At 54.0% G+C, this 12958-nt stretch overlaps 1 protein-coding gene across 2 annotated transcripts in view; it reads right to left on the bottom strand.

Annotated features, from left to right (window-relative positions):
- Positions 1-12958, bottom strand: part of ZNF276 (zinc finger protein 276) — a 122547-nt gene that overhangs the window by 55248 nt on the left and 54341 nt on the right. For both annotated transcript variants that reach the window (XM_075325975.1, XM_075325976.1), the window contains exons 5-10: positions 4406-4475; positions 4198-4284; positions 3766-3876; positions 2800-2875; positions 2426-2543; positions 2256-2355 (exon numbers count right to left, since the gene is read on the bottom strand). In XM_075325975.1, coding sequence (XP_075182090.1) covers positions 2256-2355; positions 2426-2543; positions 2800-2875; positions 3766-3876; positions 4198-4284; positions 4406-4475 — 562 coding nt within the window. The remainder of the gene's footprint in view (positions 1-2255; positions 2356-2425; positions 2544-2799; positions 2876-3765; positions 3877-4197; positions 4285-4405; positions 4476-12958) is intronic.

The following is a 12958-nucleotide window of genomic DNA, read 5'->3' as shown; positions in this document are numbered from 1 at the left end:
GGGGCCTTACACTTTTTAGTGTAATTGCTTTGTGTGGCCTCCGGAGGCAGTGCTATACACCCAATCGTCTGGGTCTCCCAATAGAGCGCCGAAGAAATACCAAGTACACAAAAGGCACAAGTGGGGGTGAGCCCTTGAGGGCTGCTTACCGCCCGCTGAACAGCGGGTATGAGGCCGTAGAATCCCGTGTCTGGGTCTCCCCGTCTCCCCTCTGCAGCTCAGCGTGCAGGCAGGAATGGCTGCCGGCGTTGTGTGAAGAGGGGCGGACCGTGGGCGTGCCACAAACAAAAGTGCGGGAAACTGCGTCCCCCTGTGCCTAGTGTGAGGGCTGGAGTATGTAAAAAAGACTCCAGCCCTCAGCGCTGATGCTCTGTACAGCGTCCCGCCCTCCTCCTGACTGGCAGGTGCGGAGGCGGGAACGAGACGAACTAGGCCGCAAAAGCCGGGGACTGTAGTAATAAGCGCGGCCGTGATATATGCACGGCCAGCGCGGAAGTCCCCGGCGCACCACAAGTCACAGCCGTGTCGCAGTGCGACTAACCACAGCGGCCGGTGCGACCGTTCGCCCTAGTCTACCCACTCAGCCGAGCTGTAGTGAGGAAATGGCACAAGCGCAGCAGCGCTGATGTCCCCGGCGCACTAACACACCCAGCAATGCTGCGGTGTGCGCGCGTATGCACGGGGACACAGAGTACCTTGACGGAGCAGGGCCCTGTCCCTGACGATACTCAGCTCCATATCCAGCGGCTTCTCCAGGGGCTGCGGATGGAGCACGGTCTCAGTGCCTGGAGACCGGTAAAGTCCCACTTCACCCAGAGCCGTAATGGGGATGGGGAAGGAATCAGCATGTGGGCTCCAGCCTCCGTACCCGCAATGGGTACCTCAACCTTAACAAACACCGCCGACAGAAAGTGGGGTGAGAAGGGAGCATGCTGGGGGCCCTGTATGGGCCCTCTTTTCTTCCATCCGACATAGTCAGCAGCTGCTGCTGACTAAACAGTGGAGCTATGCGTGCGTGTCTGACCTCCTTCGCACAAAGCAAAAAACTGAGGGACCCGTGCTCCCACGGGAGGGTGTATAGCCAGAAGGGGAGGGGCCTTACACTTTTAAGTGTAGTACTTTGTGCGGCCTCCGGAGGCAGTAGCTATACACCCAATTGTCTGGGTCTCCCAATTAGGAGCGAAAAAGAAATGCCTGTGCTTACTGCTAATTGTATGTGATGGGGGAGGGGCGCACTGCATACTCAGAAATGCCTGTGCTAACTGTATGTGATGGGGGGAGGGGTGCACTGCATGATGCAGTGCACCCCTCCCTCCATCACATACAGTTAGCACAGGCATTTCTGAGTATGCAGTGCTCCCCCCCCCCCCCCCCCCCATCACATACAGTTAGCAGTAAAGCCCCCCTTCACATATAGACAGCTTATTACCTGCTCCGGACCCGGTGATTATCCTCCAGACGTCACACTGGTGCCTGCTGTGAGCTCTGCACAGGTTTGGATGTCCCAGCTCTTGGCAAGAAGCTGATTGGAGCGCGCGTGTTGTGACCCCGGAAATGCAGCTGTCGGCAGTTCCGGGTTCAATCAGCTCCCTGTGCCCGTTGCCTGCAGTGTATTTGTATCCGCTTTAAAGACGCGGATACATACAAATCAATAGAGGGGCGCCCGTGCGCCCAACACAACACCCCCCTTTACCCACCCCACCCCCCCCCGCGAAAAGACTGCGGATTTAGTGGGATAGGTAAAAAAAAATAATTTTTTTTTTGCTGCTAGAAGGTGCCGCCCCCCCCGCATCGCGCCGCCCTAGGCACCGGACCACAGGTGCCTAGTGGTAAATACGGCCCTGTATATTATATACATATACACACACACTCAGTATATCACAAAATTGAGTACACCCCTCACATTATTTATTGAGAGTTAAAAGACACTAAATTAACACTGTTACACAAGCTGCACACTGACACTGTACATTGTATCACAGGGTCAGACCTTCAGTGCTGTCCCATGAAAAGATATAATAAAATATTTACACAATGTGTGAGGGGTGTACTCACTTTTGTGATATATTATACATGCATACAAAATGATTAAAGAGGACCTGTCACCATTCCTGATGTCTGGTTGTGTAAGTAATTTTATTCTCTAACACAACACCCAATTTCTTCACAGATTTCCAGGAGGAATAAACAGAGGAACAGCACAATAAAATATTATCAAGATCTGATATTTTGAGGAATCCTGGGGCAACACTTACTGTAGGGGTTTGGCTCCGGAGTGCCTCATCTGGTGCACGGATAGATGCTTCCTCTGCTTGAACGCCTGTCCGCACTGGTCACAGATGTAATTCCTCTCCTCTGCGGGAAGAAATGGGGGCGTCAGAGAGAAGATCTTAGATGGGTACACGATGGCGCAGACGTCACTCACCGGTGTGAATCAGCTTCACGTGCCTCTGCAGGTAGCGGTCGATCATGAACACCTTGTTACACCCGGGGTGAGGGCACGGCCGCTCCCGCACCTCCTCATGATGCTCCTTGATGTGCTTCTATTAAAAAAAAAAAAATAAATAAATAAACTCATGATTTTTTTGGGAAAAATGAATTCTCGTTCAATATGAAACAAGGTAGATATACAGCAACTCAGTAATGGTGGGACTATGTGTGCGCCCCCTAGTGGAGGCCGATGGAGGAGAATTGAGTGGCCCCCAACTGTGCTATAGACTCCTCTATGAATGGAGACTCCTATAGAACACTGCCCGGATCATCAGCTTTGTTTGGAGGAATAACGCTGCGGTTATTTACCTTCATCCCATCCGCTCCTCGGTAGACGGCAGTGCAGCCTTGGTAAGGACACTTGTAGATAGTGGGCAGCTCCTCTCTGCAAAAGACACAAGACCCCCAAACACGTTTCATGACAAAAGGCCCATAGCTCTCTCCTGACTTCTTACATAGCTTAACTCAACATGTGCCAAGGGAGGGTTGGGAGGTCACCATACATTTTAGTCCATCAGGGAGGGTAAAGAAGCCCCCATACATATTAGACTGAGGTGGAGGGTCAGGAGGCCCCCATACATAGTAGACCATTGGGGGGAGGGTCAAGAAGCCCCCTTACATAATAGACTGCCGGGACAGAATCGGGACATCTCCATACATATTAGACCGTTGAGGATGGGTCGGGAGGCCTCTCCATACATATTAGAGTGTCGGGGGAGGGTTGGGAGGCCCCCCCATATATATTAGACCATTGGGGGAGGCCCCCTTACATATTAGATTACCGGGAGAGAATCGGGACGTCCCCATACATATTAGACTGTCAGGGGAGGGTCAGGAAACTCCCATGCATATTAGGGTCAGGGGAGGGTCAGGAGGCCTCCATACATATTAGACTGTCGGGAGGCCCCCCATACATTTTAGACCATTGGGGGAGGGTCAAAAGGCCCCCTTACATATTAGACTGCCAGGAGAGAAGCAGGACGTCCCCATATATATTAGACCATTAGGGATAGGTCGGGAGGCCCCCCCCCCCCCATACATATTAGACTGTCAGGGGAAGGTCGGGAAGCCCCAATACATATTGGGGTCGGGTCTGGGGGTAACTTAGACCTAAGAGAGAGTGTTGGGAGGCTCCCATACATATTAGACTGTTGACTGATCCTGTATGGCGGTCGGCCGGACAAGAATCCCTTGTATGAGGCACATAGTTGAGGCTGGATATGCCCCTGTCCCTCAGTCCATTCCATCAGGTCCCTGACTGCAGACATCACTGACCTCTCGCGCTTAATCTTCTTCTTCCAGCCCGGTTTTGGTCCCGGCTTCTTCCTTACTTTGGGCTCTTGGGTTTTCTGGCTTTTCCTCGGTCTGGTCTTTCTAAGCCGGGGCCTAGAATCCGGTAGAGAATAAAGTGAAGGTTTATACCCTACACAGCAGGCAGCCCGGCACAGGTTGGTTGCACAATGTCATGATCCGTGTGTCTCAATCACTACAGAATCGGGCAGATTGAAGAGACTGAGAGAAGACTCCTGGTAGAACCGGTCTCCAGAGCTCGGCCCGGGCTGTGATGGTGCGGACAGGGGTCCCCCAGTGCTCCCAGACAGAAATAAGCCACTTCACTATGGTTCTGCTCCCAGTCTTGAAGTTTGCACTGGAGTAAGACACGTCCCGTAAGAAACGTAACCCAACGTCACGTCCCAGAACCTTTACCTCTTTTCTGGATATGGTTCAAAGGAGTCATCTGAAGACAACAAGGCGTCTCCTCCGCGCTCGCCATCACCTTTGTTATGGAAGTCTCTATGTGATAAGAAAATGCCATTACAGTAGAGTGCGGGGCCCCGGACACCAGTATAACCCGTCTGACCTCCCACAGTCCACGCTGGAAAGAGAACTGTCGTACATACAAGAACATCCTCACCCGTCTGAGAGGTCGAGGTCCTCATCTCTTGTAGGATCGGTGGTGGCAGGAGATGTTCTGCCGTCACATCCTGCAGTAAGAAACAAGAAGAACGTATGTAACGAGCAGTATACTTCCCCAAAAATAAGCCCTAGTAGGATTTTACATGATTTTTGCAGTATGCTTGAAATATAAGCCCTAGTTACAGACATGGCCGGCATCAGGGGGAGTCAGGCGGAGCAATATCTCAGGCCCCCGACTCCCTTAAAGACCCCAGCAGTTGTATTCAGAGGTTAATATTGTGCAAGGACCTTGTCATGTGACCAAGGGTCTCTTAATTGCAGGAGTCTAAAACAACTGCACAGGAGTCAGGCTGGCATTAGGGAAAAGCGAGAGCAAACTGGGCAATTTCTATCACACACACCAGCCTGTTTTCTCTTCAGCTTCAGACTCCTGCAATTAAAAGACCTTTGGGCACATGATGTGATGTCACAAAGGTGCTTAAGCAGTCGTATCATCAGGATATAAATGTTGGGGCCCCTAAGGGAATGGGGGTGGGTGGGGGGTGCTTTCTGTGCTCTCCCTTCCTCCTAATGCCAGTCCTGCATACCAGCCTATTCAATTCAATTGTTTTAGACTCCTGGAATTAAGTGACCATTGGTCACATGACTGTGAAGTCACCAAAGGTCCTTAAACAATCTTAACCTATGGTTTTTTTAATTTGTGAAACGAATGATAAACTTCAGATGATAAAAGCCCCATGTGAGCGGTCTTGGTGGCTTAAGTAATGTGTTACGTCTCTGCAGCTGATCTGATGCAATATAATATATATATATATATATATACACATACATACATACATACACACATATACATATATATATATATATATATATATATATATATATATATATATATATATATATACACATACTAGAAGGTGGCCGGATTCTACGCATCGGGTATTCTAGAATTTACGTATTGTGTAGTTAATGTATGATTTTTGTTATATATATATATATATATATCTCTATCTCTCTATCTCTCTATCTATCTCTCTATCTATCTCTCTATCTATCTCTCTATCTATCTATCTATATATATATATAGATTGTCACAAACCACCGGGGGGGTCACTCAGAAATCCCCCGCGCTGGCTACCAGTACGTCACAATCGGGGGGTAACAAGTGGGGGTCACCCCTCCTTTATACCTCCCGACCGACAGACAGAGCACGTGACGCGCTCTCTAGCGCCCCTCTTATAGTCAGGCCAATTATGGAATTGCCCGACAATAAGCAAGGAGGCCGCTATACTACTTATGCCGATTATTGAAGGGTCCCCGGTGAGAGTAGGGTATATATTCCCCCGACCTCCGCGGGCGGAATATATAATATCTTCCCGAATCTCACTGGCCTCCCCACAATAATCCTTGGCACAACTCGCTGCCACCAACCGCTTCACGGTAACTATTAGCCGAACACACAGACGTGGGATTCAAGATCGAGATAACAGAACAGCCCAAGATTAATTATATAATTTAATCAGCCTAAAGCACACTAGAAACTACAATATATACAATAGGGAATCTACAGAATATACATATGTCAGAGTACAGTTACAATCAAAGCATGGGTTACAAACAGGCATACACAGTTCCAGCAGTTACCTTGTTGCGTCTGGCCACAGGGGGGCGCTGTAGGCCAGGTTTCTAGGAACTCCCACAGATGTTTCCTGCACGTGCCCCCAGCGAAAGAACCCTGGAAAATGGCCGAAGTAGGGTTATCAACCTGGGCAGATCCAGGTCCCCTCCTACCTTAGTGACCTCACAGGGAAGCACTGCCACTCCCCCTGCATGGATCAGAATTATCCAGCAAAGGGGATATTGGCCATAACTTTGCCTGGGAGCGTCGTAGGCAGACGCCAATGCTCTCATTGTGACAGTTATGAATTTAGCTACAGAACGAGAGGACTCATGACCTGTCTGCCAGTTCCCCATTGGCTGATATCACGCCTGGGGCATTTCCCAATGTCCTGCTCCCATAAAAAGGGTGTGCCGGCATCGTCCACATGCGGAGACACCATTTTTATGGTTGCCATATTTATCGGAAATATGGCTTGCGAGATATGAACCATTTTTTACTGGAGTCGTTCTGTCTGGCTATTTCCATAGCCTGGCTAATGAGATACAACTCTTGTTACAGGGTGACGGCAGGGAGTCATCCTGTGTCCATTGTTCCCACACCACCTCATTTCCATATCACAGGACATGGCCATGGGATTTGTTGCTAAACCAGTTGTGTGAAGGAAAGGGGGGGTGACACCAGGAGAGGGCTTCCTGACATACTTGAATATCATGATTTATCGTCATCTCTCCGGATTTACCTCACACCTCCCCCCTTTTGAGGGCGCTAGGGGGCAGCACACTCCGGTGTTCCCCCGTGCGCCCGTCCGCGACCTCTCCTTGTCGGGACAGCCCGTCTGCGTTACCGTGGTCACGGCCCCTTTTGTGGCGAATGGTGAAGTTGTATTGCTGGAGCGCAAGGCTCCATCGCAACAATCGCCCATTCGTCCCAGAGACGGTGTGCAACCAGCTGAGGGGATTGTGGTCCGTCTCCACGATGAAGTGGCGCCCGTATAGATAGGGTTGCAGACGCTGCAGGGCCCACACTATGGCCAGGCACTCCTTCTCCATTGTGGAATAGGCCACTTCCCTCGGTAACAGCTTCCGGCTCAGGTACAAGACTGGGTGCTCTTGGCTCGCAGAGTCCACCTGGCTGAGCACCGCACCGAGGCCGAAGTCACTGGCGTCGGTCTGTACTACAAACGGCCGCATGAAGTCGGCTGCCTGTAGCACGGGCGGGCTGGACAGGGCGTCCTTTAGGGCCCGGAAGGCTGTCTCGCAGTCCATTGTCCAATCGACTGCAGAGGGCAGCTTCTTCTTGGTGAGGTCCGTCAAGGGCTTTGCCAGGCTACTATAGCATGGAACAAACCTCCTATAGTACCCAGCGGTCCCCAAGAAGGACATCACCTGCTTCTTGGTCCTGGGGGTGGGCCAGGATGCGATGGCTTCCACTTTCTCAGGCTCGGGCTTCAGTGTTCTCCCACCTACCCGGTGACCGAGGTACTGGACCTCGCTCATGGCCAGCTGACACTTTCCCGGCTTGATGGTCAAACCTGCCCGGTGGACCCGCCTGAGCACCTGTGCTAGATGCTCTAGGTGATCTTCCCAGGTGGGACTGAAGACGGCAATGTCATCCAGGTACGCGGCCGCGTACCCTTCAAGTCCCTTGAGCAGGGTGTTGACCATCCGCTGGAAAGTGGCAGGGGCATTCCTCATCCCGAATGGCATCACCGTGGACTCGTACAGTCCAAATGGGGTAATAAAGGCAGAGCGTTCCCTGGCCTTGCGAGTCAGGGGGATCTGCCAATATCCCCGGCTCAGATCCATGATGGTCAGGTACTGAGCCCCGGCCAACTGATCGAGCAGGTCATCGATGCGTGGCATTGGGTACGCATCGGCGACCGTGACCGCATTGAGCCCCCTGTAGTCCACGCAGAACCGAGTGGTTCGGTCCTTCTTAGGGACGAGGACTACAGGCGAGGCCCAAGCGCTGTTGGATGCCTGGATCACCCCCAGCTTCAGCATCTCGTCAATCTCCTGGCGCATGTGTTGCTGCACCTCCAGGGAGACCCGATATGCTGAACGCCGGATCGGGGGATGATCCCCAGTGTCCACGTGATGGACAGCCAAGTCAGTCCTTCCGGGCTGGTTGGTAAACAACCCCCGGAAGGGGAGTAGGGTGGCCCACAGCTGGGACCGTTGGTCCTCCAAGAGCTGGTGGCCAACCTCCACATCCTCAATGGATCCGCCTGCCCTAACCTGGGCTAGCATATCCAAGAGGGTTTCCGCTTCTCCCTCCTCGGGCAGGTTGCACACGGGGAGCGCACATGCCTCCCGCTCATGATGTGCCTTCATCATGTTCACATGGAAGGGCTTCCGCCTTCCACGGGCAGGGTCCAGGGTGACCAGGTACGTCACAGGGTTGAGCTGCTGGTACACAAGGTATGGGCCTTCCCAGGCTGCCTGAAGCTTGTCCTGTGGTACGGGGACCAGTACCCACACCTTTTGACCCACTTGGTAGGTCCTCTCACAAGCGTTCTGGTCGTACCAACGCTTCTGATCGGCCTGGGCTTGAGCCATATTGTCGTGTACCAGTTGCGTCAAGGCCTGCATTTTGTCCCGGAAGCGCATGACATACTCGATAACCGACACTCCAGGGGTGGCCAAATCCCCTTCCCAAGCCTCTTTCACCAGAGCCAGGGGGCCCCGCACACGTCGCCCGTACAGGAGCTCAAACGGTGAGAATCCTGTTGAGGCCTGTGGAACCTCCCGGTAAGCAAATAACAGGTGTGGGAGATACCGCTCCCAGTCACGCCCATGGGAGTCGACCAACATCTTAAGCATCTGCTTTAAGGTGCCATTGAACCGCTCGCACAGGCCATTAGTCTGTGGATGGTACGGGCTGGCCACCAGATGTCGCACCTGGACTTGCTTACAGAGGGCCTCCATCAGCTGGGACATGAATTGGGTCCCCCGGTCAGTGAGCATTTCCTGGGGAAAACCCACTCGGGAGAAAATCTCCAGCAATGCGGTGGCCACCTTGTCAGCCCGAATGGACGACAAGGCCACTGCTTCTGGGTACCGGGTGGCATAGTCCACTACCGTCAGTATGAAGCGTTTCCCGGAGCTGCTGGGGATGGCCAGCGGGCCGACCAGATCCACAGCCACCCTCCTGAAAGGCTCATCGATGATTGGCAGAGATACCAGTGGGGCTTTGGGGCGTGGCCCCGCCTTCCCCACTCTCTGACAGGTTTCACACGAACGGCAGTAGGCAGCCACATCGGCCCCCATTTTTGGCCAGTAGAAATGCTGGTTTAACCTGGCCTTGGTCTTAGCGATCCCTAGGTGTCCGGCCATCGGAATCTCATGTGCGATCCGCAACAACTCCGTCCGGAACGGATAGGGTACCACCAACTGTCGGTCCCTGGGCCACGCCTCCGGTGAACCCTGCTGGACCGTGGCCCGGTACAGCCGTCCTTGGTCCCAGACCACTCGCTCCGGGTCCGAGTCCGAGGGAGGCTGTGCCGCCTGCTCCTTAAGAGCTTTCAGGCTGTCGTCAGCTTCTAACGCTGCCTGAAACCCCTGACTAGATGTGGCCAGAGTCGACGAGACTGTCACATCTTCGGTCAGTACCCCGGGACCTGTGTCCTGGCCTCCACCTGACTCGGCTGCCACTTGGTCAGAAGGGGAAGAGCTATCGGACCTCCGGGAGGCCCCTTGGCTTCCAGCACTCCCACTGCGGGTGACAGCGGCCACAGCCGCTGCGACCGTGGGTCGTGCCTGCTCCTCCTCCGTTCCTGACCAAGTCGCCGGTTCAGGCAGACCTACCTGGCTTCCTGACACCCCGGTTGTGGGGGAACCATGCACCGAGATCTTACCTGGGAGCACTTCCGCTCCTGGACCGGCCCCAATCTCACCTGCCTGTTCCCCTCCTGCAGCAACAGAACCCCGCTGTGAAATCTCTGGGGACCCCACATTTGCTGTGGTAGCCCCCACCCCACACACTGGTCCTCCCCCTGCAGCACCCTGCTCTCTGCTTATCCCTGCAGAGGGCAACAGATCCCAGCTCACAGGCTGGTTACTTGTAGAGGCATTTTCACACCTTTCTCTGACCCCCTCCCCTCCTGTCACAGCTGCAGCTGCGTGTGTGTCTATGGTGTCTATGCAAGCAGAAATATCAGAGTTCACTCCCTCCTCCCTTACATCATTCATAGATAACACATTAACATTGTCAGGAGTCATGTCAGTACTGGCTGAAGGTTCAGCCCTTGGTTGGGGCCCAAACTGGGAGGTTATCTGCCCCAAATCTGTCCCAAGTAGCACGTTTGCAGGGATCCGATCAGTTACCCCCACCTCCCTCACCCCTCGCCCTGCGCCCCAGTCCACATAAATGTCAGCAACAGGCAGCGCCGGGTCAGTGCCTCCAATCCCGGAGACAGCGAGGGTTTTTCCAGGGATCAAGTCTTGGGGGGGACACCATCTCAGGCCGCACCAGAGTCACCTCCAAGGCGCTGTCTCGCAGTCCTATGGTCACAGACCGGCCGACGGTGACTGGTTGGAAGCTGTCCAGGGACCTACCACCACCCCCACCCACACAATACACCTTGGGCGGCCCTTGGGACGGGGACGGAGCCGGGGCCTTGGGACGCTGAGGGCACATGGCCTTGAAGTGTCCCGGTAGGTTGCACTGGTGGCACCGTCTTGGTTCCGCCACGGGCCTGGAGAGGGGAGTTGAGGGGGACACCCCCTGCAGTCTAGGGGCAGGTGGGGCAGTTGCAGAATTCATCTTACCCCCTCTCCAGGTGCTGCTGGTGGCCGCTCTCCTGGCCTCAGGGGCCCGGTTGTTGGTGTAGTCATCGGCAAGGGCAGCTGTAGCCGTGGACCCCTTTGGCTTCTGGTCTCGGATGAACTGGCGGAGATCCTCAGGGCAGTTCCACAAGAGTTGCTCCGTGATGAACAAGTCCAGGATCTCCGGTCCGGTGGAAAGCTGCAGGCCTTGGGTCCAGTGGTCGGCAGCTCGGGCAAGTGCCCGCCGGTGGTCAGCCCAGGAGTCCTTTGGTCCCTTCTGTAGGCTCCGGAACTTCTTGCGGTAGGACTCTGGAGTGAGGTTGTACTGTTGGATCAGGGCCCGCTTGATGGTGTCGTAGCCCTGATCTGCCTCAGCAGGCAAGTCCCCAAGGACATCCAGGGCCTTACCCCTTAAACGGGGGGTCAGGTATTTGGCCCACTGGTCCTTGTCCAGATGGTGCTGCAAGCAAGTCCGTTCAAAAGCAGTCAAGAAAGAGTCCAAGTCTCCATCCTTCTCCAGCACTGGGAAGTCCTCAACACGGACCTTTGGAAGTTTGGTGTCTCGAAGGTCACGTGTGGCTGATGAGGGCCGGAGCTGAGCTAGCTGCAGCTGGTAGTCACGGTCTGCCTGTCGCTCTCGCTCTCCACGCGCTGCCTGCCGCTCTCGCTCCGCAGCCTCACGCTCTGCGTGCCGCTCTGCCCTGCGCTCTGCCAGGAGTTTCTTGTAGCCCTTCTGGTCTCCAGCCTGGAGAAGGGCCATAGCCATTTGAAGAAGGCTATCCGAGCCTCCCAGGCTCGGTGGAATGGCACGTGGTGATCTGCGGCCCGCTGCGGAGCCTGGTGATTCACTGTCCATTGCAGAGCGGAGGGCTGGCATCTGGCTCGTTGAGGACCCTTGGGTGAGCTGCTCCTCATCTTGTCCAGCAGTGCCAGGTTGGGCAATGTCCTCTGCAGAGCTGTTTTCTGGCGTCGAGCTCCTGGAGGACTCGTGGGCAACCTCCTCATTGCTGTCCACAGCACCGTCCTCCCTCTCTTCGGCTCCTGCCTTAGCATTGGCCAGTTGCATAGCTCTGCTCCTGGTGCCATCAGCCATTCTTGCAGACTTTTGGTCACTGACACAGAACTGACACCTGATGCTTCCACACACCTTACAGTATCTGCACTCTGACACTCTAGTGTTGAGCTAGTCTGAAGACCCCAGCAGCCACAGCTGCTGCAGGCAGTCTTTAGTGTCTGGGAGTATGGGTCTCACACTCACACACACTATTATCTCGATCCCACCGCTATGCCACCAATATGTCACAAACCACCGGGGGGGTCACTCAGAAATCCCCCGCGCTGGCTACCAGTACGTCACAATCGGGGGGTAACAAGTGGGGGTCACCCCTCCTTTATACCTCCCGACCGACAGACAGAGCACGTGACGCGCTCTCTAGCGCCCCTCTTATAGTCAGGCCAATTATGGAATTGCCCGACAATAAGCAAGGAGGCCGCTATACTACTTATGCCGATTATTGAAGGGTCCCCGGTGAGAGTAGGGTATATATTCCCCCGACCTCCGCGGGCGGAATATATAATATCTTCCCGAATCTCACTGGCCTCCCCACAATAATCCTTGGCACAACTCGCTGCCACCAACCGCTTCACGGTAACTATTAGCCGAACACACAGACGTGGGATTCAAGATCGAGATAACAGAACAGCCCAAGATTAATTATATAATTTAATCAGCCTAAAGCACACTAGAAACTACAATATATACAATAGGGAATCTACAGAATATACATATGTCAGAGTACAGTTACAATCAAAGCATGGGTTACAAACAGGCATACACAGTTCCAGCAGTTACCTTGTTGCGTCTGGCCACAGGGGGGCGCTGTAGGCCAGGTTTCTAGGAACTCCCACAGATGTTTCCTGCACGTGCCCCCAGCGAAAGAACCCTGGAAAATGGCCGAAGTAGGGTTATCAACCTGGGCAGATCCAGGTCCCCTCCTACCTTAGTGACCTCACAGGGAAGCACTGCCACTCCCCCTGCATGGATCAGAATTATCCAGCAAAGGGGATATTGGCCATAACTTTGCCTGGGAGCGTCGTAGGCGGACGCCAATGCTCTCATTGTGACAGTTATGAATTTAGCTACAGAACGAGGGGACTCATGACC

The sequence above is a fragment of the Anomaloglossus baeobatrachus genome, chromosome 10 (assembly GCF_048569485.1).
Source record: "Anomaloglossus baeobatrachus isolate aAnoBae1 chromosome 10, aAnoBae1.hap1, whole genome shotgun sequence".
NCBI classification, from domain to species: Eukaryota; Metazoa; Chordata; class Amphibia; order Anura; family Aromobatidae; genus Anomaloglossus; species Anomaloglossus baeobatrachus.
This window is presented reverse-complemented; position numbering and strand designations above follow the sequence as displayed.